The sequence below is a fragment of the Amphibalanus amphitrite genome, unplaced genomic scaffold, assembly GCF_019059575.1.
Source record: "Amphibalanus amphitrite isolate SeventyFive unplaced genomic scaffold, NRLGWU_Aamphi_draft 001100F_arrow, whole genome shotgun sequence".
Taxonomy (NCBI): Eukaryota; Metazoa; Arthropoda; class Thecostraca; order Balanomorpha; family Balanidae; genus Amphibalanus; species Amphibalanus amphitrite.
Window position 1 is genome coordinate 12,315 of NW_024882594.1, and position 21,984 is coordinate 34,298.

A 21,984-nucleotide genomic window follows, 5' to 3' on the forward strand; every position below is an offset into this window, starting at 1 on the left:
TTCTCTGCGGCCGCCGGGGAGGGTTCTCTGCGGCCGGCGGGGAGGGTTCTCTGCGGCCGCCGGGGAGGGTTCTCTGCGGCCGCCGGGGAGGGTTCCCTGCGGCCGCCGGGGAGGGTTCTCTGCGGCCGGCGGGGAGGGTTCTCTGCGCCCGCCGGGGAGGGTTCTCTGCGGCCGCCGGGGAGGGTTCTCTGCGGCCGCCGGGGAGGGTTTTCTGCGGTCACCGGGGAGGGTTCTCTGCGGCCGCCGGGAAGGGTTCTCTGCGGCCGCCGGGGAGGGTTCTCTGCCGGCCGGCGGCGGAGGATGCTGCCGCGGCGGCCGCCGGACGACCTTTCACTGAGGCAGGGGCGCCACAGGGACGGTCAGCAGAGCCGCCACCCGCCACCAGGCAGTCGTGGCCCGGAGTCTCCCCGAGAAGGATTCGCCAGCGCATCTCCCCAGCATTCAGCCATGGTGACACTGCGACTAGGTTAGTGCAAGTGGGTGGTGGAATGTGGAAACACTTCTGCTCGGTGCAATTAAGTAGCGTTATAGCATTTATTTTTCACGGCGAGTAATTTCTGGGGATAGCCCACCGTGCTATCTAAATAGAAAATGCTCTCCAAACTTATAAAACGAAGACGTAAAGTACAAAGTTTGCAACTGTCTTTGTTATTGCACTTTTCATGCCAATTATCTAGTACCAACTACATGACCTTTGCTGACCTGCAGCTCCGGCACCACGCCTCCGAAGTCGGTTGTGCCTCGACACACGTGTTAGGATGCGTCTGCGGAGAGTGCGTTGCGAGGGTCCTGAAAATATATATTCCAATTATTACTATCAATTCACCGACGTCGTTTCCAAGAAACATGCTGTTGCCTGATGCTGCTGGAAATTATTAACAGTTCTGTTTGCAAGGCTTGAAGTGCTCATAACTATGAACATTCCTTTTAGAGCCCAAATTGATTTTATGTATTCATATTTAGCACATGGAGCTGAAACTGCGCTCATATACCAATTGAAGTTTTTTCCTAGCGAAACTTGGCCAGCAAGATATCAGTAAACAAAAGGACTACAGAATACCTATTGCATATTTTTGCAGGCTCACCTCCTTCGTAAAAAAATGAACTTAAAAATGTGACCTCTTCTATTTTTCTTTAGGTACCGTAATCTGACCAGGCTCTATTTTGGTACTATTGCTGGGTAAAGTAAATGGTCACATATTCGTAGACCTATGTCTTCTAAAACATTTCATTGTTGCTAGTTAGGTGGCTCAATGAACTATTTATCATCATTCATTAGCAATCTTTTTTCTGTGTTGCAAACCAATTCTGCGTTGTTACAGTGAAAAACGGAGCTGCTAGGACGTTGATTAAATTCAGGCTTAACCCGCGCCCCGTTCGTCATAGGCTATTTCCGGACCCTGCCATCCGTTAGAGGGGCCGTCCCCCCCCCCCCTCCAAAGATCTCGTCACGGAAATTTACGTGCCGATTCTCAAAATTCAAGTATGATCTCAAGGCCTCGCACATGAATTATTAGTTGATAGCCCGAATAATTTTACTTGCAGGGCACTGATGACGTCGCAGGTCAGGTCAAAGTAAAAACTGTCAACATTTTGGCATGCTCACGCTGCGGGCTCTGAACGTCGCTAGGCAAGTTATAGCCACATCATTTTTTAATTACACACGACTAAATGCAGCGCTGAAGATGCCCTTAAGGTTCTAAGTCTGTACTTGGCGTCTTTCAGGTCAAAACTAGGGCACGCTAGGGCATAAAAGCTCATGGAATTATTAAGGTATGTTCGTCATGAGACCCCTTTTTTTGCGGCCCAATTTGGCTATAGAGCTTAACAATACTAGCCGTTTTCACGACGGGCTATCCGACGACTGCACCTAATTTGACCAAATGTGCACCTAATCTCTTTTAAAGCAAATATCGTTATCTTATGAATCTATTTCAGTATTTTAATCGATGATACTCTCTGATAATATGACAAAGCAGGCATATAAGCAATTAGTGCAACCCTAGCTGATAGCTACTAAGAGGCACGCTGAACCTAATTCGACCAAATCTGCACCTAATCTGCACCAGATGTGCACCAAATGTGTACCAGATGACTGTCGTGAAAACGGCTACTGTCGCTTTGAATCCAATTTAAACAGTTTTAAATGAATGTCAGGTCACGGTCAGGTCAAAAGAGGCAAATTTTCTAGTTTTTTTTTTTTTGACAAAATTGACAAAAAAATATGTGCCTATCGAATGCAGTTTGAATTCAGGAACACAATTGCGCTGTTTGTTTTGGTCCTTGTGAGGCAAAAAAAGTACTGGAAGCTGCAGTTTAAATTTGATAATGATGATATAGGTAATCGCCTATTGAAAAATGTAAAAGCGAATAGCTTTTCATTTTTAAAGAAGTCGGCCTAAAATGTTTCGGAGTAATTCATCTGTATGTGTTTTTCCTAAATATCCCGTTTTTTTTTTCTTGAAAAACAAAACGAAAGATGTGGATCAACATTGCAAAAAAAGCGTATTTTTCTAGTTTTGACTTTTGACATATGTTTTTTAACCCTCGCACGACCAGGCCATTTCTCATAACACGAACGACCAGGGGGGGGGGGGGGGTTGTTACGACCCCCCCTGGCGTTTCGAAACGGAAGGTCGTAGAGCTTAGCGGAAAAAACAACGGATTGCTCTCAACGAGATCTCGCGATTGGTGGTATATTTTTTGGTCCTAGGTCAACATTTGACCTACTTTTGACCGGTCAAAGGTCAAATTTTTCGGAAAAATAGACTTTTTTCAACTTTCCGCGGCGATTGCGGCAAAACGGTGAGAGATATCGACTTGAAACCTTCACTATCGTGTTTCTTGATCAATTTTCTATCGTTTGGTATGTATTTCGTTTCCCTAGCTCTAAAAATGGCGCGTTGGGAGCGCCGGAAGTCGGCAAGGTCACAGTCGGCGGCAGAAATTCGAAAAATCAAAATTTAAATTTTTGAAATCTGATTGTATTTTCGGATTTGGGAGGTCCATTTGCTCCCTATAGAAGCTAATATTGCTGCATATTCCCATTGAGGTGACAAGAATTAGCAAAATAGTGGTTCGGGCGCTTTTCAAAAATAGTACCGGACGCTGTTCCTCTTATGACGTCATAACTCCGTGACCTGACCTGACCCGGTCAATTTTCTTGCACCACACGATAGCCAATGCTTGCCCCAACATGCATGGGAAGTTTCATCATGATCCATCAAACAATGTGGGTATCACCGGCAGAAAACCTAGGGATTCGGCGCACACGTTTGGTAACTGTCGGCCGGAGGCTGTACCTCTTATGACGTCATAACTCCGTGACCTGACATGACCCGATCAATTTTTTTCGGCAAAAGATGCGCAAAGGTTGCCCCAGAGGGTATTGAAAATTTCAGCCCGCTACGACAAGCCGTTTAGCGTGCACTTTGAAAAACCTCAGGGGGGGGGGTTGATACAACCCCCCCCTAGGTGTTCTAGGGTTAAAACAAAACTTACATTTTGGAAATCCAAGATAACAGTCTGATAAAATTAATTGTTGGCTATCAGCTCATGCTAAGAAATTGGTGCAAGTTTAAAAACTGGGCTGTTGAAAGCGATTGGCGTAGAACAATGTTTCGCATCCAAAGTGGCCACACAAAACGTCACTCTGACGTCACTTCCGGTCATCCTAATTGGGTCTCCATGTTTTCCTTCTCTCAGCATGTGTAAAATTAATGCCGTAAGGGATATACACTATACAGAGTTTTGTGGGTTTACTAGTCTTCGATCAAGAGACATGGAGGAAAGAGGACAGGGGAGGCCGCTTGCCCCCCCCCTTCCCCTCCCCCACCCCAACGGAGTGCGCGTTGATGTGTAGACAAATATATTTCTAAAAAATCAAAAATATTTGGTACTTCTTAGCATATTTAAAAGAATATTATCCTAAAAAGCATTTTTATTTTTTACTAGGACCTCAAGCAAGAAAACCATGTAACGTTTGCATTATATCTTACACGGTACGACTTTCTAGAGCAGTTGTTTTACTGTCTCCGTAAAGATCACAGATGCATCAGTGAACGATGATAATTTATTAACATTACCACCAGCCAGCACCATGTACTCTAAGCAATAACCATAGCAATAACCTACAGCGTTAGCTTATCGTGTCGTAAATGGCCACTGAACAGCCGCAAACATATTTACATGTGCCATCGGCTATCCCGTGAAGGCACGTTGATGCCCATCCAAGGATGTTTTGTGATGCCTCTGCTGGCCAAGGCCAACTCGCAGGATGAAGTGTATAGGTGTGCTTACTATCCCAAGACCGCTCGTTCAAACGGATAATGTGGTGACCGGTGTCCGCAAGTAAAAAGTTAGAGATCTGCCTCAAGTGCTATTTGACTGACAGAATTGAAAGTTGACGCAATGGAGACAGACAGGTTTTGGTAAAGGTCATTACATAAGTACTTACCTATGAACCCCGTAAAAATACACAAGCCGTTTCGAATCTAAGAGTAAAATACACAGACGATTTGTTAGAGAAATGCTACCGAACAAACCGTATTTTTACTGCGTTGTTCTTCCTTATTTTCCCAGAATAGACATGTCACCAATCTATTTAATCGGCTATGATTGCCATGAAAGGGTATTGATTTTCAAATTAATGTCGCCCTATACATTAACTTTAGGTATTATGAAATAACTGCGGCGACAAGGAAGATCAAACTCATCTACCTTATACATTACTGGCTTTCATGAGCTGGGTATCATCAATTACTATAACTATTTCTCCTGTTCAACCTGCTACTAAAGAAGGATCCCGACACGCCTCAATCAGCTGTATATGAATTAGCGTCGGACGGGCTGCTTCCCGTCCCGTATCGGACGGGCAGCTTCCCGCCCCGTGTCGACCTTGACCGAGCTCGCTGGTTCCGCTGGATTCCCACGCTCCGCAGCGTCCGCGCGGAACTGGCTCATCGGCACGGGACCGGCACGGGATCGGCACGGGATCGGCACGGGACCGGCACGGGCCGCCGCGCCGGTCTCACGGGGTGCACGGAACCACCGGAAGTCTGGAAGATGGCGTGAGCGATGATGTGGGCTTTGGATGATCGGAATACATATGCGTCCGGTACCTAGCCATGGGTCCGGCTTTTCGAACACTCCCAGCACTCAATGGCCTACAGGCGACCAGTCTGAAAAAGCAGATCTGCATAATTATCGTTGTCCAAATGAGGGAGGCGAACAGCATGAAACCGTCAATGTCTGAATGTTTGAGTGACATCTAAATCTAAATGTTAATTCAGTACTCATTCAATATTTCCGTGCTTTTGCCATTTTGAACAGGCATTGATCGCATATAGCTTGATTTTCAATGAGAACATATACTCCTAGATATCACTCATTGCCATAACTAAATAAACTAATAATTGTTTCAGAGCATAGGTTGTGCACCATTTTTGGTAATGAGGGTTTAATCTAAGCACTGAGCAGATGACTGAACGTCTAGAGTAGCAAGGTTTATCAGAGTGCGGATCAAATTAATGATTTGCGTCTGAGACAGAACAAATGATGTACGATGACAGACGTTCCGGCGACATCCGAACAATGCGTGACCTGCGAATCACCGTGTCACCTCGTGACAAATGACCGGCATCCCTGCGTCCCCCGAATTACCTTCCCATGAACAGCTCTGCCGAGCGCGGCCGGCTGCGGCCCTTGCGCAAAGGGAAGTCCATTTGTCTTGTTGCACAAACTTGTCCACATCAGAAATGCACCCCGTGTGCATCCATCTATCCACGAGTACAACTTCTTGTCCGCGACAGGCTCTCCGCTGTAGAAAGTCCGCCCCTCACCTTCTCCGTCCTTCTCTCTCTCTCCCCTGCGCCTGTTACGGTGCCGTCGGCGGCTTCTAACACCCCTCGCCGGACGACACCCGTTTTTGTAGCGGTGACCGGTCGTTATGAGTCGGTGTAACACCTCCTTCCGACCCCTCCCTCCGCCTCGCCGACGTGTGTATACTCCCACCCTCCCAGCGAATGGCGACAACACGCCACTCACAAAAACTACCGAGCTGTGACCGGCGGGTCAGCCGGCGCGGCGGCGCTAGTTCCACCGGCCGCCGCCAGGGGCGCGGCAGATGAGCCCGGGTCAAGGTCATCGCCGGCGGCCAACCGGGCGGCAGGGGGCAATCATGTGTACTCGGGCGGGGAAAATGATGGGCTGCGGCGGCCGGCGAAGGACCTCGGAGCCCGTAATTGTTCAAAGGTCGGAGGAAGCGGTGACGTCTTTGACACACATCCTGTACCGGTGTCCCGGTGTGGGGAGCGTGATTGGTGCGGCCGCCTGCTTAGCGCTTCAATTTCGTGGAGGACGTAACCTTTGATTGAATTGTGGAATTCCACATTGTTTCATCACCCCAACGGTAGACTGATGCGACAGTTCGATTATACTTTCCTATTAAAGTCAATGAAAGAATAACCGATCATGTAGCAGTTGGTTTTTACAGCCATGCCAAGAAAGCAAACGAAAACATGCTGCAAAATGACATAATGGCAAAATGGCATACCTACAAAATGGTCTTCTCATGCGCAGAAACGCATTAAAGAGTATCATCGTACTGAATTGGCTGCGTAAATCGATATCAATTTGGCGAGAATTCACTCCCGCATCCCATCCTCCACCTGCCCTGGTCAATGGTCGGTCTCAGAGAGAACGACCGGTTTCCCGGCTGGTCAGTGCGGTGATCACGGCGACACGGCCGCACGCTCTCCTCTGCGGCGGTCAGTGAGAGTGCAGCGACACGGCTCGCTCGTTAGTAACTGTTTTGCAATGACCCCGGACCCTGCCGCGCACGGCGGGTCAGGAGCTGCTGGTAAAACGGTGACGGTATGGAACGGCATGGCTGAAGGAGGAGAGTGGGGAGACGCAATGCTGAGAGTGGACGCGCCGTGCTAAAAATGCTGACTGAGGTAGGGTAGCGGCCATTGAGTTATATGATAATACTGGATAGAAATGTTGATGATGAAAAAGCATGTTTACCTATTGTTTTGATAGGCCACAAAAAAAAACTAAGCAGTTCTTTAATCGAACAGCTCTGTGCCGAATCTAATCATCACACCTTTGTTGACTACCCGGTATATTGATGGCTGTTTGTGTTGAAGCCTTGTTGAATCCCGGATTATGAAGAATTGAATATTTTGGTCTCTGGTCGTGAGGCTGACACTAATCCACAGGAAAATATTCATCACCTAGTGAGATATCACTGCCATTGAGTGTTCTGTACAGTAAAATAAGCCTATAAAATATACCACAAGAGATATCTACACCCGTGTGGATAGTTGCAGAACCTTCGGTGACTTGTGCTTGCTTGTGCAGCTTTAGAAGCCAAAGAGAAAGTTGCCGAAGAGATGCTTACCGAAGAGGTAGGAACTAGGAAGGGATAAAAAAATCAGCGTCGGTGCGAGACAGGAGCTTATCGGTTGCGATTTTGACACTGCCTCTCTGAATAATGTAAATAAATAAAGAAATAAAGCCTTTTGCCTTGTAATAACTTTGCATTTAAGCAACCGTTTAACACCTATTGTCTCTGTTTCCAGTTGCGCTGCTGGCGCTCTGTGCGCTGGCCGCCGCGCAGAACGAACAAAAGTCGATTGCCGACTTCAAGAAGCCGTTCCGCGTCGTCGCCAACCTGATTGTCGACGAGAACTTCTTCCTGCTGCGTGAACTGACTGAGGAGGAGCAGAGGACCGGCAAGGTCGACCTGGAGGATCCCTTCAACGAGAAGAGCCGGCCCCGCACCACCACCACTACCACCACCACGACCACCACCACTACTGCCAGCAGCCGCTCCGCGCTGGCCGGGCGGTTCGCGCAGGACATCTCCGGCCTCCTCCCGCCGCCCTCCTTGGCTGCCGCCCCCGCCCCCGCCGCTCGCGCCCCCGCCCGGCCGTCGAGCTCGGGAGCGGGCCGCTTCTTCCCCCGTCGGCCCGTCGTCTCGCCTTCTGCCGCGGCGGCGTCCGCGAAGCCGACGCGCCGCGGCGGAGTGAGGAGGAAGGTGGTGCGTCTGCCGGCCCCGCGTCCCGTTGCCATCACCACCACCACTGAGGCGGCTCCAGTCACCACCGAGAAGCCCACCAAACCCACCAGGCCCACCACCGCCGCTCCCGCCGCCCCGGTCGCCATCCGCCGTCAGCCGGCCCGCGCCCGCGCCCCCGCTCCCGCCCTGGCCGCCCGCGCTCCCGCTCCCGCCCCAATCCCTGCCCTGGCCGCCGACCTGGCCCCGGCGCCGGCCCTGACGAGGTTCGACGAGGCGGCGGCGGCCGTGAAGAGGATCCCGGGCACCTCGCGGCGGGTGGCGCGCGTGGAGTCTGAACGCGAGAGCGACATCAACTCGCTGCACCGCCGACTGCCTGGTGGCTCGCAGACGGTCGTGCGTGACATGCACTCGTCCGACTTCAGGTGGGTGACCGCGGGGTGGATGTGGGTGACCTCAGGTTGTAGGAAGATGACCTCAGGGCGTCTGTTGTTACCTTAGGTTCCAGTTGTGTACATGATCTCAGGGTGTGCATGAGTAAGTCCAAAGTGGATAAGTCCAAAGTGTAGGTTCGCTTCCTCCGTCGGTTCACAGGATTTCGTTCACAGGACGGATAATATAAGTATACAGCATCGCACAGTTGCTGACTGAATGATGACGATACCCGTCAAAATACCGGCTTATAGTAAAACCGACATTCACTTATGACGTATTAAAGACCGCGACGCTTATTACCTTGACAATTAGTGACACTGACAGGTGACGGCTGACACGCTTAGTTGAATAAGATTGTGATAAACCGTCCAGTAAAATCATCCCAGGGTCTCCGACTGGTGTTGGTAGTGTAATACGGCGCAGGAGCAGCTTTTTCTGCGTGAACCTTATGATCCATGTCTTAGTAGCATGTCTCAAATCCTGTCTCAAATGAACGTCGCACTAGCATGATAATTATAGGCATGCGATATTACAACTGACATTTCGTTCACACTAAATTCCTCTTTGTGTCTTCACCGAGACATTTGTATATTGAAGCTTGACAATGGAAGATATACCCGCGCTTATCTGCATCAATTAGTTCCATTTTGCAGCATATACTGTTTCAATGGTGGAAGCACGTCACTTTTGTTGACACTCAGAGTAACAGTTTGCTTCAGGCGGTTGGCCTTGGCTTTGTAAAGACAATGGACCAAGATCCCATTCATAGTTGGCGACAAAGTGGTTCACACGTTTCCAGAACAGCCGTCCCCTTGTAAACTTGAAGCAGATTCCATTCATTTGACACTGTCGCACGATATTTTCGGAACTCATGACGTGTTGCGTAATAACAATGCGGCATCCGCTGGAAAGTATGAACGAAACATTCATCATTTCAACTTGATAAATGTCTCTAACAAACGAAATATCATGTCGAGAGTTATAAGCTTCAATCAGCATTCAGGGGTCATTTTCATTTAATTTACTTCAGCAGAAGAAGCGGTTTTCAAGCAAAATAGCTGTAAATTGATCCGTTAGGAAGCCTGTCATTTGCCCATTCATCTCATTTTTTCTCAAGCTGTCCCCAATCTTGAAAATGAACTAGCATTAGCAAAGCTTATCGTACTAAAAAGATATCTCGTTGAACATCTGCTCAAATACTTGTCACTCGGCTCGTTGAAATCTAACGTCTCTGTCAAAATAATATTCATCCTTTTATCATTCCTAATTATTGCGATCGAGCCTAAATTCTTCAGAACCTCAGCGTGCGTGTAAGGTATCAGCGGAGCGAGCTGTCGTGATTTCGTCACACACCCATCCCGAAACGGTCGAGCCCCGGCTCGGCAGCGGCCGGCGCGGAGGCCGCCCATTGGTATAGCTCCGCGCACCATCGGGTCGGCGCGTGCAGCCACCGACGAATGAGCTTACGTCATTGGAGGTCTATCTCCGAACGGGATCGGACCTTCAGTCGAGACGGAGATACGTCACGGGAGACAGGAGGTAACGCGCTGGAATTCGGAGACACGTCACCTGGTGGAGAATGGATACGATGCAAAGGACGAGCCCTGTATGACCACGACCCCGCCGCCCGTTTCGACACATGCGAGGATGAGCCGCACGCGGATGCGACTCGCGGTAGTGGTGAGTCCTGTGGTCTGAGGCAGGTTTCTAGCGCCAGGAAAGCCACACGAAGATGCTGCGGTGTTTCTCCGCAGTCGCCGCTCTCGAACACGTTCTGGAGCAAGATATGCGGTTTTTGCAAAAGTGGCGAGATTCGCTCGTGTTACTTTTACAGCCGGCGTGAAAAACCCGGATGACCAGGGGCCATAATGGCATTACTCAAACGCTACCAGGGATGCCGACTGGCCTGTGCCGGTCGGTACCTGCCTCTGAGGAGCTCCCGCGCCGGGATCCTCTCGGCACGCCGGGAGGATCACTCACACCTCGCCACGCGCCACTCGCTCCACCGGGAGCTCCGGGGAGCTCAGTGCTGCTCCGGGGGCTCCGGAGCGCGCCCCTCCGGCCGGCCGGTGCCCCAAGGTGACCGTCAGCAGCCGCCGGGTGACGCCGAACCGTCACCGCAGCGGCGGTCAGTATAATCTCCTCGACCGTTGCCTCATCACCGCGTGTTCAGCGCCGCAAACGTCGCGTACCGGCTAGCTTCAGACGCGCAAAGCACAGAGCTGGTCCTCAGCTCTGCAACGAAAGTGAAAGCTAAGCGGCGGATGTCGACACTTCCTGGATTTTATGGTAATTTGTCTCCCAGCTAAGGTGACCGAGACGGCGGCTGCTAGCAATGCTAACAAATTCAGCGGGAAGGGATTTTATCACGGTTAGAACTGGTCGCTTCTGCAACGGCTTGTTTCTCGTTATTTTTTTTTTTTTACCGTCGGATGAAAAAACGGTGGTAACTGCATGGTTAGATTTCAGACATCTGCAGTATCAAACCTTGACTCCTGTTGTTTTGCCAATTAAATGCTCAAAGGCATTCACTTTCACTGAAACCGCGTTGTTCGACGACTTAGAGCGCATTTCTGTCTGATACTCTGCATTCGGCACTTCATTTACATTCCCAAATCCTCGCCTTCGAGTAAAAACAGCTCGGGCATCCTATTCAGCTGCCATAGTGGCGTCTCGATGCCCCTTTTTATTCAATCTGGTAGGCCTTCACAAGATGAGATGCCTGCGCTTCATACCCCAACACAAACAAACGGCTGGAGTGAATGTCAGTCATTCGCCGCTCTCTCGTAGGTACTTTAACTGGTATTTGTATCGATATTTGAAACACGCTGCAATGCGGTTGGCATTCGACATTTGAACATTCCTTGTCGCATTATCCTCCAACCACAGACCATGCTATTACTCAGGAGCTCATTCTAGGGAGTTAGTTTAACAGCTGGATGCATACCTATACAAACGGCATCATTAGTAAATGTCTGAAAAGACATGGATGAATAAAAAAAAATAGAAAACAGTATGAGCTCAAAAATTACGGTGTGTTTACATTTGAGTGTCCATAGATGGTTTTGTCAGTTCAGCATTGCGCCCAGCTTGCAGTGACTGCTTGGCTTTATGGTCAAAATTCGAAACATGGAAAAGCAAACAAAGGCTTAATTGGGAAGGAAATATGGAGCTGATTGATAGAAATTGCGTCCGAGTCTCTTATTCAATGTCCACTGCAAGTCAAAAGAATGTTCTTTGCTGATGACTCGTGCTCGGAATACAGATGGGTGGGGGACTTTCTTACACTGCACTGGAACAAAAAGAGGAGCTGCCACGAGTGAATGCGCACAGGTGACCCACATGACCGGCAAATGTTGCCCAACCGTCTGTACTAGAGACATCGCCCACTGCCGTGTAGCAGATGTCGAACGGCCTCTGTGTCGCCCGGTGCCTCAAGTGTTGGACTCGCATTATGAACACTGCCAATGGACCACTCTGCCGCAGAGCATTTAATGTGGACCACACCCGAAAGCTTTATCAGGCCGTCACGATTCCGAAACCAGTGTGAGGCAATCCTTCCGTGGCAAACCTGGCCTCTTGATCCACATGTTCTGCTCTTGTTTGGTGTCATAGACCATAGTAGCCCTGTCCGCCCTGGCCCACTCACATCCATTGACTATGCATGCTGTAAGGCCTCTTCGATCATACATTTCAAATTAACACCTCACATAGGAGACAGGTCCAGGGCAGCTGCATGCTGCGTCATTCATTAAGATGCAGGGTTGGGGGCGCCTGGTCTTTACTAGTGGTGTCAATCGGAACTTGAATCTTCGGAATTCCGATTTTGTCCAATGTCCAATTCGGAATTCGGTTGGACAATGGCAGCAGGCTTTGGACAACTTTGGAAAATCGCTTGCTACACCTCAACATTTTTATAAAGTAATGGTGTTTAGCATTGATTGGCTATCAGAAAGCTCAGCTTTCGATATGATTACCACTTTTGAGCTGGTAACGATAGATTAAAAGCAAATTAAATAACGGTGTTGAGTGTAAACTGTTGCGTAGATGTCGGACATCTTTGGACAAATGGCTGGCTTGGACATTTTTGGACGGACAGTCTACGTAAGTATTGGACATTGGACGGACATTGGACATACGTTTTCTGAAATTGACATCACTGGTCTTTACACGACTCTATATGTTCCTCATTAGTGTCAGCTTTGGGTCAGCAGCGACCAGCCATTGTGGGGGAGGGTGAGGTGCTGTCAGCACACACCTGAGTGACGTCATCAGTTCCATCGGTCCACTCACGGTGTTTCGTCATCGATGACCTGACAGCCTGTCGATGGCCAGGCTGTCGAAGTGAAGAGGGGTCAACGATTGCTCTTCAATACTGCTACCTGGCGAAATGATTCGCTAAAATTGGTGGTTATCTAATTATTTTGAATGATCGTACAAAATTAAACTTTTACATTTTTATTTTTTTTGTATTGTTTGATTCAGATGAATTTTCGGCCACGGGCCATGGTCACATCAATGCCAAATATCTTGGCCATATTTCATTCCAAACAATCAAATAATTCAAATGCCTTGCATTCAACAAGCACTTAACGATTCAAACAACCGGTGGTTGTGTGGCGCTGAGTGGCTTTTCTCATCAGAGATGCATGAGTGGGTGTATGCTTTTGGTTCGAGTGTTATTGCTAGAGATACTACTGCAGACGATATTTGATTACAATCTGACGGAGCGCAGACGTGATTAGCATTCACTGATTAATCACATTCGTATTTAATGAGTGGCACGCGACGCAGGTCGAGCCGGCAATTTCAATGATGCGCTACACGATCGTTTTGTTAGAGGCTTTCTTATCTCCTCATTTTGCATCTCCTCATTTGCTATAAAGGATGTATTCTGATTAATCATAGCGCTATGAAGCTGCGTTGAGAGTGCAGACTGCAGATATACGTTTAAAAGGTCTCCTAAATCACTTACGCGAGTCAGCTCGTTCGGTGCTGGCGTGTTTGGTAGCAATAAGAACTACAACACTGCCGTCATAACTAGGCCACGAAGCATCTTCAAGTGAATTTCAGCCGCTCACCCCGGCAATGTTCACCCGTTCATCCCATCTTGTCAGCTGGGCTACAGCTGACATGTTTCGTGATCGTCCTGTTTTATGGATCTCGCAAAATTGTCTACTCACACGCTCCACAGTACTAGGTCAGCGAACGGAGCCGAATTTCTATCGGCGGGCGTAAAACGTCAGAGGCCGTTTCAGTGCGTGAGGAAATCAAGGTTTGCCGACTGGAAGAGCCTGCGTGAGGCCATGAATCGACGTTCTTGGCAGGCCTCTTTTCATTGGTTCACAGCTGAATGAAAGGTTACACAATTTCGGAGAATAGCTGTGCGGAAACGTGTTATTACCATCTCTGAATTATTTGCCATTTACCGAAAATAAATGTACAATTATTGATTTTGTGTGGCTGCAAACTATGCAAACACATGGCATTTCCGAATCATTCACTTCACAATGGTGAAGGGCTATAAAAACAATCATATGTAAGTACATAGCACCATTAGCAAGTTATAGATATCAGATATGGACTGTGTTTGGGAGCCGCGAGATCATAGGTTGTTTTCGTGAGAGCTTTCTGTTTGAAAACCAATTGTCCCTGCTGACGCCCTAAAGAATGGTTTGCATTAACACAAGATTGTGTTCTTGCTACAACTTTATTATTTCGCATAATCAGTGAAATTTTTTGATACTTTTCTCCATACCAGTTGTCAGCGTTGTTTTACCTATTATCTCCATTCAGTAAAAAATAAATAAGTAAGTAAATAAATAAAACGCTAAAGCAAGACCCCTTATGGAAGCCTTACATATACACTGTTAACGCGTTATAAACCGCTGTATTTTTATTGTCAGTCCAACGTTAATTAAATACAGTTTCGTGTTGTGTACCATCCTAACCGCATGCAGCATGTTATGTTAGTGACGCTCAACCAGTGGTGACCCAGAGGTGAGCGTGCAGGTCCCGTCCCCGCCTACCAACCGGGGCGGCGCGACCAGCACGACTAAGGACTGACGGCGACTATAAAGGACTGACGGCGGCAGGCGGGCTGACTGACTGTGGACGGAGACGGAATGGACTGATCACTCTGGTGGACGGACTGATTGACGCGATACTGGTAGTCCCGATGGTGTCCCGGTACTGCCAATTGGGAGATGCTCGCTCAGCTGTAGGCTTGTGAATGTGATCGTAAATGGGGCATTGCTTCCATTATTTGAATTATCATTTTATTATATCAACTTTCCCAGTACATTAGTGCCGCTACAGTATGTAGTAACAATGTCTTCATTTTAGTTGCTGAAGCTAGAATTGCGAATTTGCCATTGATCACTGCCGGACGCTGTAACATTCCCGACCAGCCGTAATCTGTATACACCTCCGTGTGTTTGCCAACTGCAGCCCCGACTGACCATGCATGTCTCCTTGTGCCCGGCAGTTGTAAGGACCGCGAGTACGGTTACTACGCCGACATGCAGGCCGACTGCCAGGTGTTCCACATCTGCACCCCGATCGTGCACCCGGACGGCTTCGCGCAGAACCTCAAACACAGGTGAGATATGCTGCTAGCAGCTGTCATGTGGTATCTTTCGCTCAGCTTTCCGTAATCGCTCATGGAAAGCTAGTAGGAGCAATGTCCAACGACAGTGTTGGAGCACGACTCTTCAGCGTTAACGGCACTCGGCCGGTAATGGGGCATGTGAAATGTGCCTCACTGCCAAAACTGGGAGCGCTGTGCAGTTTCGACGCCATTCACAGGCGTGTAACGAACAGCGGAACATCCCCCAAGCAGGACCGCTGTCCAGTGTCCACATGCCGCCAGAGGTATCGTGCAGCGCCACGCGTCACCTCTCAGCCACCATTCGGTCCGCGCGGCACGTCCCAACCAACCCCACGTCTGCAGCGGCGGGCTCATTATCCCCAATCAGAGGAGCAGCTAATTGACGGCCTATGTACGAGCGCGTGCTGTCGTTAAACCCGGCCGGGTCGCCCGTCTGTGACCCGCCGCGACGTGACCCGACTCTGGAGGACGCGGCTCGACCCGGTCTCCATCCGATGGGGCAATTCTGAATGGCTGGTCCGCTCAGCGTCAGTAGCAGACACACACTCTCGACGTGTGGTATCTCCGGGACGCGTGTCAGGGGCGCGTCTCGGATACCCGCGTGCGTACATCTGCATAATTGAGCGCGTGTGGCGCAAAGCCGGCCGGCCGGCCGCTCGGGCGGTGTTGCAACTGTGATTACACCGCGCCGGGTGCCTCACACCCTCCCTCGGACAATTACGCGCCACTTTCGTCGGAGGTCTCGAGGATTGTTAGCATGCCTGTTCTTCGCAGATATAGGAACCTGTTATTTCAAAGAAACCGGCGGTGATTGTTGTTTGTGTGTGACTGTGTGTAATGTATCATTCCATCAGACCTCACATCCACCGTCTATCAGCGCTGATTGTCTGTGGTGATAAATCCGTCGGTATTTGTTGTGTGCTCCACACGGCAATTTGAGAACGAAACAGAAGCTTTATCAGCCGACAGGGGTACAGAGTACAGACATAATGGGGGCCTGTTCCAAAAACCAACCTCTTTGCTGTAAACGTGAAACGATTATCCATTTTTTTCAAGTGCGCTTCTAAACAAAGAGCATATTCCCAAGGATTGCTCGTTGCTGATAAAGTTAGCACTATTTAGCATAAATATCCCTATCAATCTTCTAACATCGCCTCTTTCTTCTACAGCCTCTTCTGCAACAACGGCACGCGGTTCGACCAGCGCACGCTGACCTGCCGCGATGAGGCGCTGGCCCTGCCGTGCGCTGAGTCCGGCGACTACTACGCCAGCGTCAAGTTCTTCGAGAAGTTCGACATCTTCGAGCGCGCCCGCGCCGAGGACGAACAGAGGCGCACCAAGGTCCTGAGCCGGCTGGAGACCCTGGAGGACGTGGAGGCGCTGGAAGCGCAGCTGCAGTAGCTGCCGCACGTCTGTGACCAGGGTGAATGTGGTTGAATGTTGAATGGATGCATCAGTAGATGATTGACGCCCGTGTGATGGGTTGAAAGGTGCCGTGAACTGGATATGTTGTGTGTTGAACACCTACTGCACGAAGGAGCTTCCAACATTCTTGCTGCAGCATATTAGTGTTGTTGAAGGATTGTTGGTACTTTTCTGCGCATCAGAGGTCACGGCACGTCACTGATGACGGTAGCGAATGTTCACATCTTTGGTCCTTTTATCGATTCAATGTGTTTGTTGTGGCGCGCTGGTGTCGACAATTGCTCTTGTTGCTGAGTGCGTGAGGGTCCGTGTACTGGTTTATTTCTCTTGTTACGGAGGAGTCGCAGAACCTTACTTTGCTTACCAGTTGGTTGATCTATATTTAGCTATAAAGATAATGACGTCTCCTAAACCTAGTTATTCGTTTCGTATAACTTTCCGTGTTTTCCTGTAGTTCAACAAATTAATTCGGACAGGCATGAGCCCAACATTTTTTGGGGTGTGATGGCTTGATGTGAATATTGTTAAGGGTATGATTGGGAAAAGGTGCACCCCGACAAGCGAATGCTGTTTTAAGACGAACATGTCATGATGAAACTTTTGTAATAAAGACAATGAAGAAGGTGGAAGTGTTTGAGTCCATCGGCGGGTGATGTTATGGCCAGAAATGAGATATTAGTGGAAAAATAAAACATCGTGAGGTAGCTTACTTATCATAATTGCGTCGTATTACTAGCCTGAAAACGATGCTTAGAGTGTTTCAAAAAAGAATTGTGAAATTATTAAGCTGAAAATTTGGAAATGCACGAAAGTGGAACGATAAGAGAATAGAGTTCAACATTTAGCATAATTATAGCCGTTTTCACGGCAACCATCTGGTACGCATTTGGTGTAGATTAGGTGCAGATTTGGTGAGAATTAGGTGCATTCGCCAGACAGCCCGTCGTGGAAACTTCACTTGATCATAAATTAATCGAAAAGGAGCCTCTCTGACAAATAGTTTTACACAAGCATCCTAGGTATAAGATTCATGTATTCATACCGCATTACATTGGATACGTGCTTGCTAAAACAAGGGCTTAGCACACTAGACGAGCTCAGGACAAATATAACATATGAAAATAAGGCATTTTTCGTACATTTAGGAGGTGCAATTCAGGGTTCCAGGAGGTGCAAAAGTGCTAATGGGGGATATTTGCACCTAAAGACTGATAGGTTTGATCACAGTTGATCAGACTTGCAACAGACCTAAGACCTGGAACAAGGCTTGAAATAATATGTTGACCTTCGCACTATTTGTAGCTGATTCAACTCAAATTAATTACAAGCACGGTTCTTCATGTAAACGATCATCTTATGAGCAACGAATGTTACTTTGCCTGAAAACATTTAGACATTATATATAGCGCTCTGTAGCACTATAAATAGTAGATTTTGATAGCAGATGGCACAACAGATTATGATAGCTAATTCAAATGTCACACGAAAACAACTCGGATTACTGAGACTGATATATTGACTGCGATGATGCATGAAAATTTAAAAAACAAACGTTTAACAAATGTCGTGCAACGGTCGATTCGACTGTTTGGCTGGCTATGAGGGGGGATAGTTCATCCGGCATCATGTAAATGAAACGCTGAATAACGTTGTTTGATTTTTAAGTTGACCGCAGACAGACTTGACGATTTGCAAACTATTGCAAACTATTGACTTTTGCAAACCAGCCATATTGTGTGCACCGTGCAATGATCATGTACCGCTAAATCCTTTTGAGCATAAATCACACCAAAGTTAAGCAAAAAACGAGGATGAGTTCCGAAGAGCGAATATCTCCATTCACGAAGCAAGTCCCTCCCGGTTTAGGATTTCAGCGATTGACAAACAAAAATGGCCGTGGGCACTCCTCAGTACGCTAAACCAGTCCCAGGAATCTGCAAAACAACAGGCTTCGTCCTTCGGCCTTCTACTGATAATCCGTGGTGATGGAAATAGCTATGAGCAAAAGCACCGGGACGCTGTTTGGCCTCCATCGCCGACCCATTGGCAGAAGACGGCAGTCGGGTGTCCGGATCGAAAGTCCCAGAAGGTCGCCGGTCGCCCGAGGATCCCCCAATCCGGACCCCCCGCCGGTTTGCGGCCGTAAGCTGTCGTGTCAGATTTCAGCCCCCGTGACGCAATGAGGTGTCGGCGGGTCCAGGTGCCGGTGTCCAGTTCAAGTGTCGGCGGGTCCAGTGCCGGTGTCCAGTTCTGGTGCCGGTGGGACTCGGCAGCCACTCCAGTGGTCCACCAGATGCCGTGGGTCCCGCGAGGTTATGGCGGTGGGTAAGCACATGACCATTAGATAGTTGACCTCTCCTCAGTCGAGGTCATCCGGAGTCACGTGACCAGGTCGGACGGTGCCGTTGGTCGGTGGTTGACGGACCGGCCCAGCGTGAAAATTAACTGAGCTTTGCGATATATGCTCCGTGTTTAAGTGCGGCTCACACCGGCACGGGCTTTCCATTTCGGTATAACACCATTCCGATGTCCGGACGCATGGTGGTCAGGTCAAGCGTCTACTCAGGAATCCAGTCTGGTGTCCGGAGGGCCACATGCCCACTCGTATGTCCCGTCAGCCTCAGCTCTCCACCTTCGCTCGCCTGGATGCCCTGATACGGTGACAGGGTAGGACGGATATGCGTCACCCTGAACCACAGCGGCGGGGCAGCCGGCCCGGAACATTCCCCGCCCGCCTCGGACCGGCGCTGAGAGGTGTGAGCTGAATATGTATGGCTCCCGACGTCCGGTCAACGTGGTCCAGGCTCGGCCACGGGCCAAGGTCGCGGTAGGGACGGCGCTGCGCCTCTGCCGCCGCCGGGAGAGGACTTTCACTGCGGCGGGCTCGTGGCGGGTCTCGGCCGGTCCCCTCCGGTCCGGTCAGCCGGCTCCATCCCTCCCGGCCGGGCTGAGAGGCGCCCGGCCTTCTCAGAAGCCGTGCGCGGATGTGAACACGCGATCGGCGAGGACGGGGGCTTAGTGGACAGTCCTCGCGGCCATGAGCCGGCCGGGTGGCGAGCTGGAGCTGTTACCTCGCCTCGCCTCCAACAGCAGGTGCCGGATACAAACAGACCGGTCCACAATTACCGCTCTTCGTGCAGGGAGAACCGGGCAGACGGGTTGTCCGCTCATCCCGGGGTGCGGCAATCAGCACCGGCGTGCATTATGTGTCGGCGAGCGCGACCGGTCATCAGTTACCAAACTGCGCGGCTACATCGCTAGTCACTACCCCGGTCACGTAGCGGATGGGCCGCGGTTCAGACGTCACACACAAGTCCTCCGGTGTCAGCGGGCCCTCTCGGGCTGTCCGGTGTGCCTGATCCTCTGCTGCAGCTCAGCCCCCGCTGAGGGCGCTGGGGCACCGGGACCTCAGTCGCCGCCCCCCTCCTGTAGCGGCACTCGCAGTCCGTAGAGGCGCTGGTCAGCGGCGCAGAACGGCGAGCGGCAGTGGCGCGGCCCGTGCACGTGCCGTTTGCCCACGAACACCCTGGACGCCTGCGGTGACGGGTTGGGGAACGGCTGGGATATCCCCTCGGGCGGCAGATCGGCAGGGTGTAGCGGCTGCGGACCCACGCGGATGCACGTCTTGGAGCGCAGAGGACTGCAGCAGCCGCCCAGGCAGGAGCACGAGCTGCCCATGGTCATGGCGCGGAAACGGTGTCCAACATGCTGGCTGCTGCTCTTCAATCCGAGTATTTGGTTCAACGGCTAGTTTCTCTTTCGTTGATTTTTCTTCTTTTTGATTCAATTACTTCATATTACGGCACAGTTTTCAAGCGTCGATAACTTAAAATTTGTAGTAGCTCAGGTTAACTATTAATTTGATTTAAAAGCGAAACTTTAACCACTCGAAATTTTGAGAGTATCCGCTTTCGCCTCAAAAGTTTAGCACCTGACACGAAAAAGCGTACTTCAACACGTGATTTATTATCCCAAATACCACTTATCTCATGAACAAGAATGTTGAAGATGAACAACGTATGAGGCGCCTAACTGTAGGTATGATGATTATCTTATTGACCATTACTCCTTTATTCAGGCACATATCGGCTTGCACCGTCTTCTCCCGCCATAGACATCAAGTGGGAGGCACCACTACGGAACCAGTGATTCGAAATCAAAATGGTGTAACATTTTCTGAAGCATTTTGATTAAAGTAACGAAGATTATTGGTGGTGACCTATTTTCAAAATAATTACAATGTCCAAATTACCTATAGATCAGGTTTTTCAACTCAGACTGACAACTACCCTTAAATGCAATAAACAACAGGTGCAAGCCGAGATGTGTCTAGATCCCAAATGATGGCATAACCCCCAGCTCACATGAGTGACCATATAACTAACTGGAAGGTGAGTGGACTGCCTCATCGGGTCTGGGAGGTACTTTCGTTCCAGGCGCATCTCAGTTGGACGTCGATTCAGTGTTCAGTCCCATGATGTTTTGCCAATACCTACCTGAGATACTCTTCTTTTGGACGAACTTTATGCTCTCAAACATTCGGTAGGAAATGATACATTGATCGGAAAATTCCACCCATGTCACTGAGTTTATTTCTGCAGGCCATAATAAAAGGTTTCTGGCAGTTTTTGGACAATAAATTTTGATAGCGATATGCTAGAGCGATGGGAACACCTTGGATGGATGTGTCAATGATACTGATCAAATGATATGCAACACAATCTTTTCCAGTCACGTCATGACCTTGACCTTGGGTCAAGTTTTTAAGTTTAGCTTTTAACCCGCGACCTGGTGGGGGGGGGGGCTATTTTTTGCCCCCCCCCCTCCAGACTTTTCGATATATCTCCAGAACCACTGCGCCGATCGTCACCAGACACCAAACGTTCAGTACCCTCCCGGACATCAATTTTACACATTGTGACCAAAAAATTTCCAAAGGCTATGATAGGTTGGCCGGAAATGACGTCAGAGTGACGTCATGTTCTGCCGTTTTCGACCCAAAAAAGGGTTTCGCGGGAAGAGCTGTCAGGCCTATAGCTTTGCAAATACAGAAAAATGATAAAGACATAAAAGCTATAGAATCAACAGGGCTACAAAACTGCTATCTCGGATTTTTGAAATTTTTGGATTTGGACCCACAAAAATCAAAAAATATTTTTTTTGGATATAATAATCGAAAAATCCAAAAAGTTTTTTGAATTTCGCAAAAACCGGAATATAGGTATGTGATAGTCCTTACCGCCTTCCATCCACATACCAAATTTGAGATTGATACCTCTTTTTTTGGCGAAGTTATAGCGAAAAAACTGTTCAAAATTGATGTCAAATTTTCAAACTCAATTTTTAGCAATTCTAGACCCCGTAGCGCAAAACAAAGACCACCATTAGACTCCCCGTGACGAGGTGCATCGAATCAATACCCATTTTATGCAAAACTATCAACTTTAAAATTTGACCTTTTTTGGCCTGACCTTGACCTGACCTTGGCCTGAAC

At 49.1% G+C, this 21,984-nt stretch overlaps 1 protein-coding gene across 1 annotated transcript; it reads left to right on the forward strand.

The window, feature by feature from the left end:
* Nucleotides 1–241: 241 nt before the first annotated feature.
* On the forward strand, nucleotides 242–17,113 carry LOC122370118. The gene is made up of 4 exons (XM_043345393.1): nucleotides 242–466; nucleotides 7,584–8,445; nucleotides 14,943–15,056; nucleotides 16,235–17,113. The coding sequence occupies exons 1-4, from the start codon at nucleotides 301–303 to the stop codon at nucleotides 16,464–16,466; spliced, it is 1,374 nt and encodes a 457-aa protein (XP_043201328.1). The 5' UTR covers nucleotides 242–300; the 3' UTR covers nucleotides 16,467–17,113.
* Nucleotides 17,114–21,984: the final 4,871 nt, after the last annotated feature.

Excerpts from the sequence above, each read along its gene's own strand:
- LOC122370118 (XM_043345393.1), top strand. The coding sequence starts at position 301 with ATGCTGCCGCGGCGGCCGCCGGACGACCTTTCACTGAGGCAGGGGCGC. Across the intron at positions 467-7,583 it reads CATGGTGACACTGCGACTAG|TTGCGCTGCTGGCGCTCTGT; the intron begins GTTAGTGCAAGT and ends CTCTGTTTCCAG. Across the intron at positions 8,446-14,942 it reads ATGCACTCGTCCGACTTCAG|TTGTAAGGACCGCGAGTACG; the intron begins GTGGGTGACCGC and ends TGTGCCCGGCAG.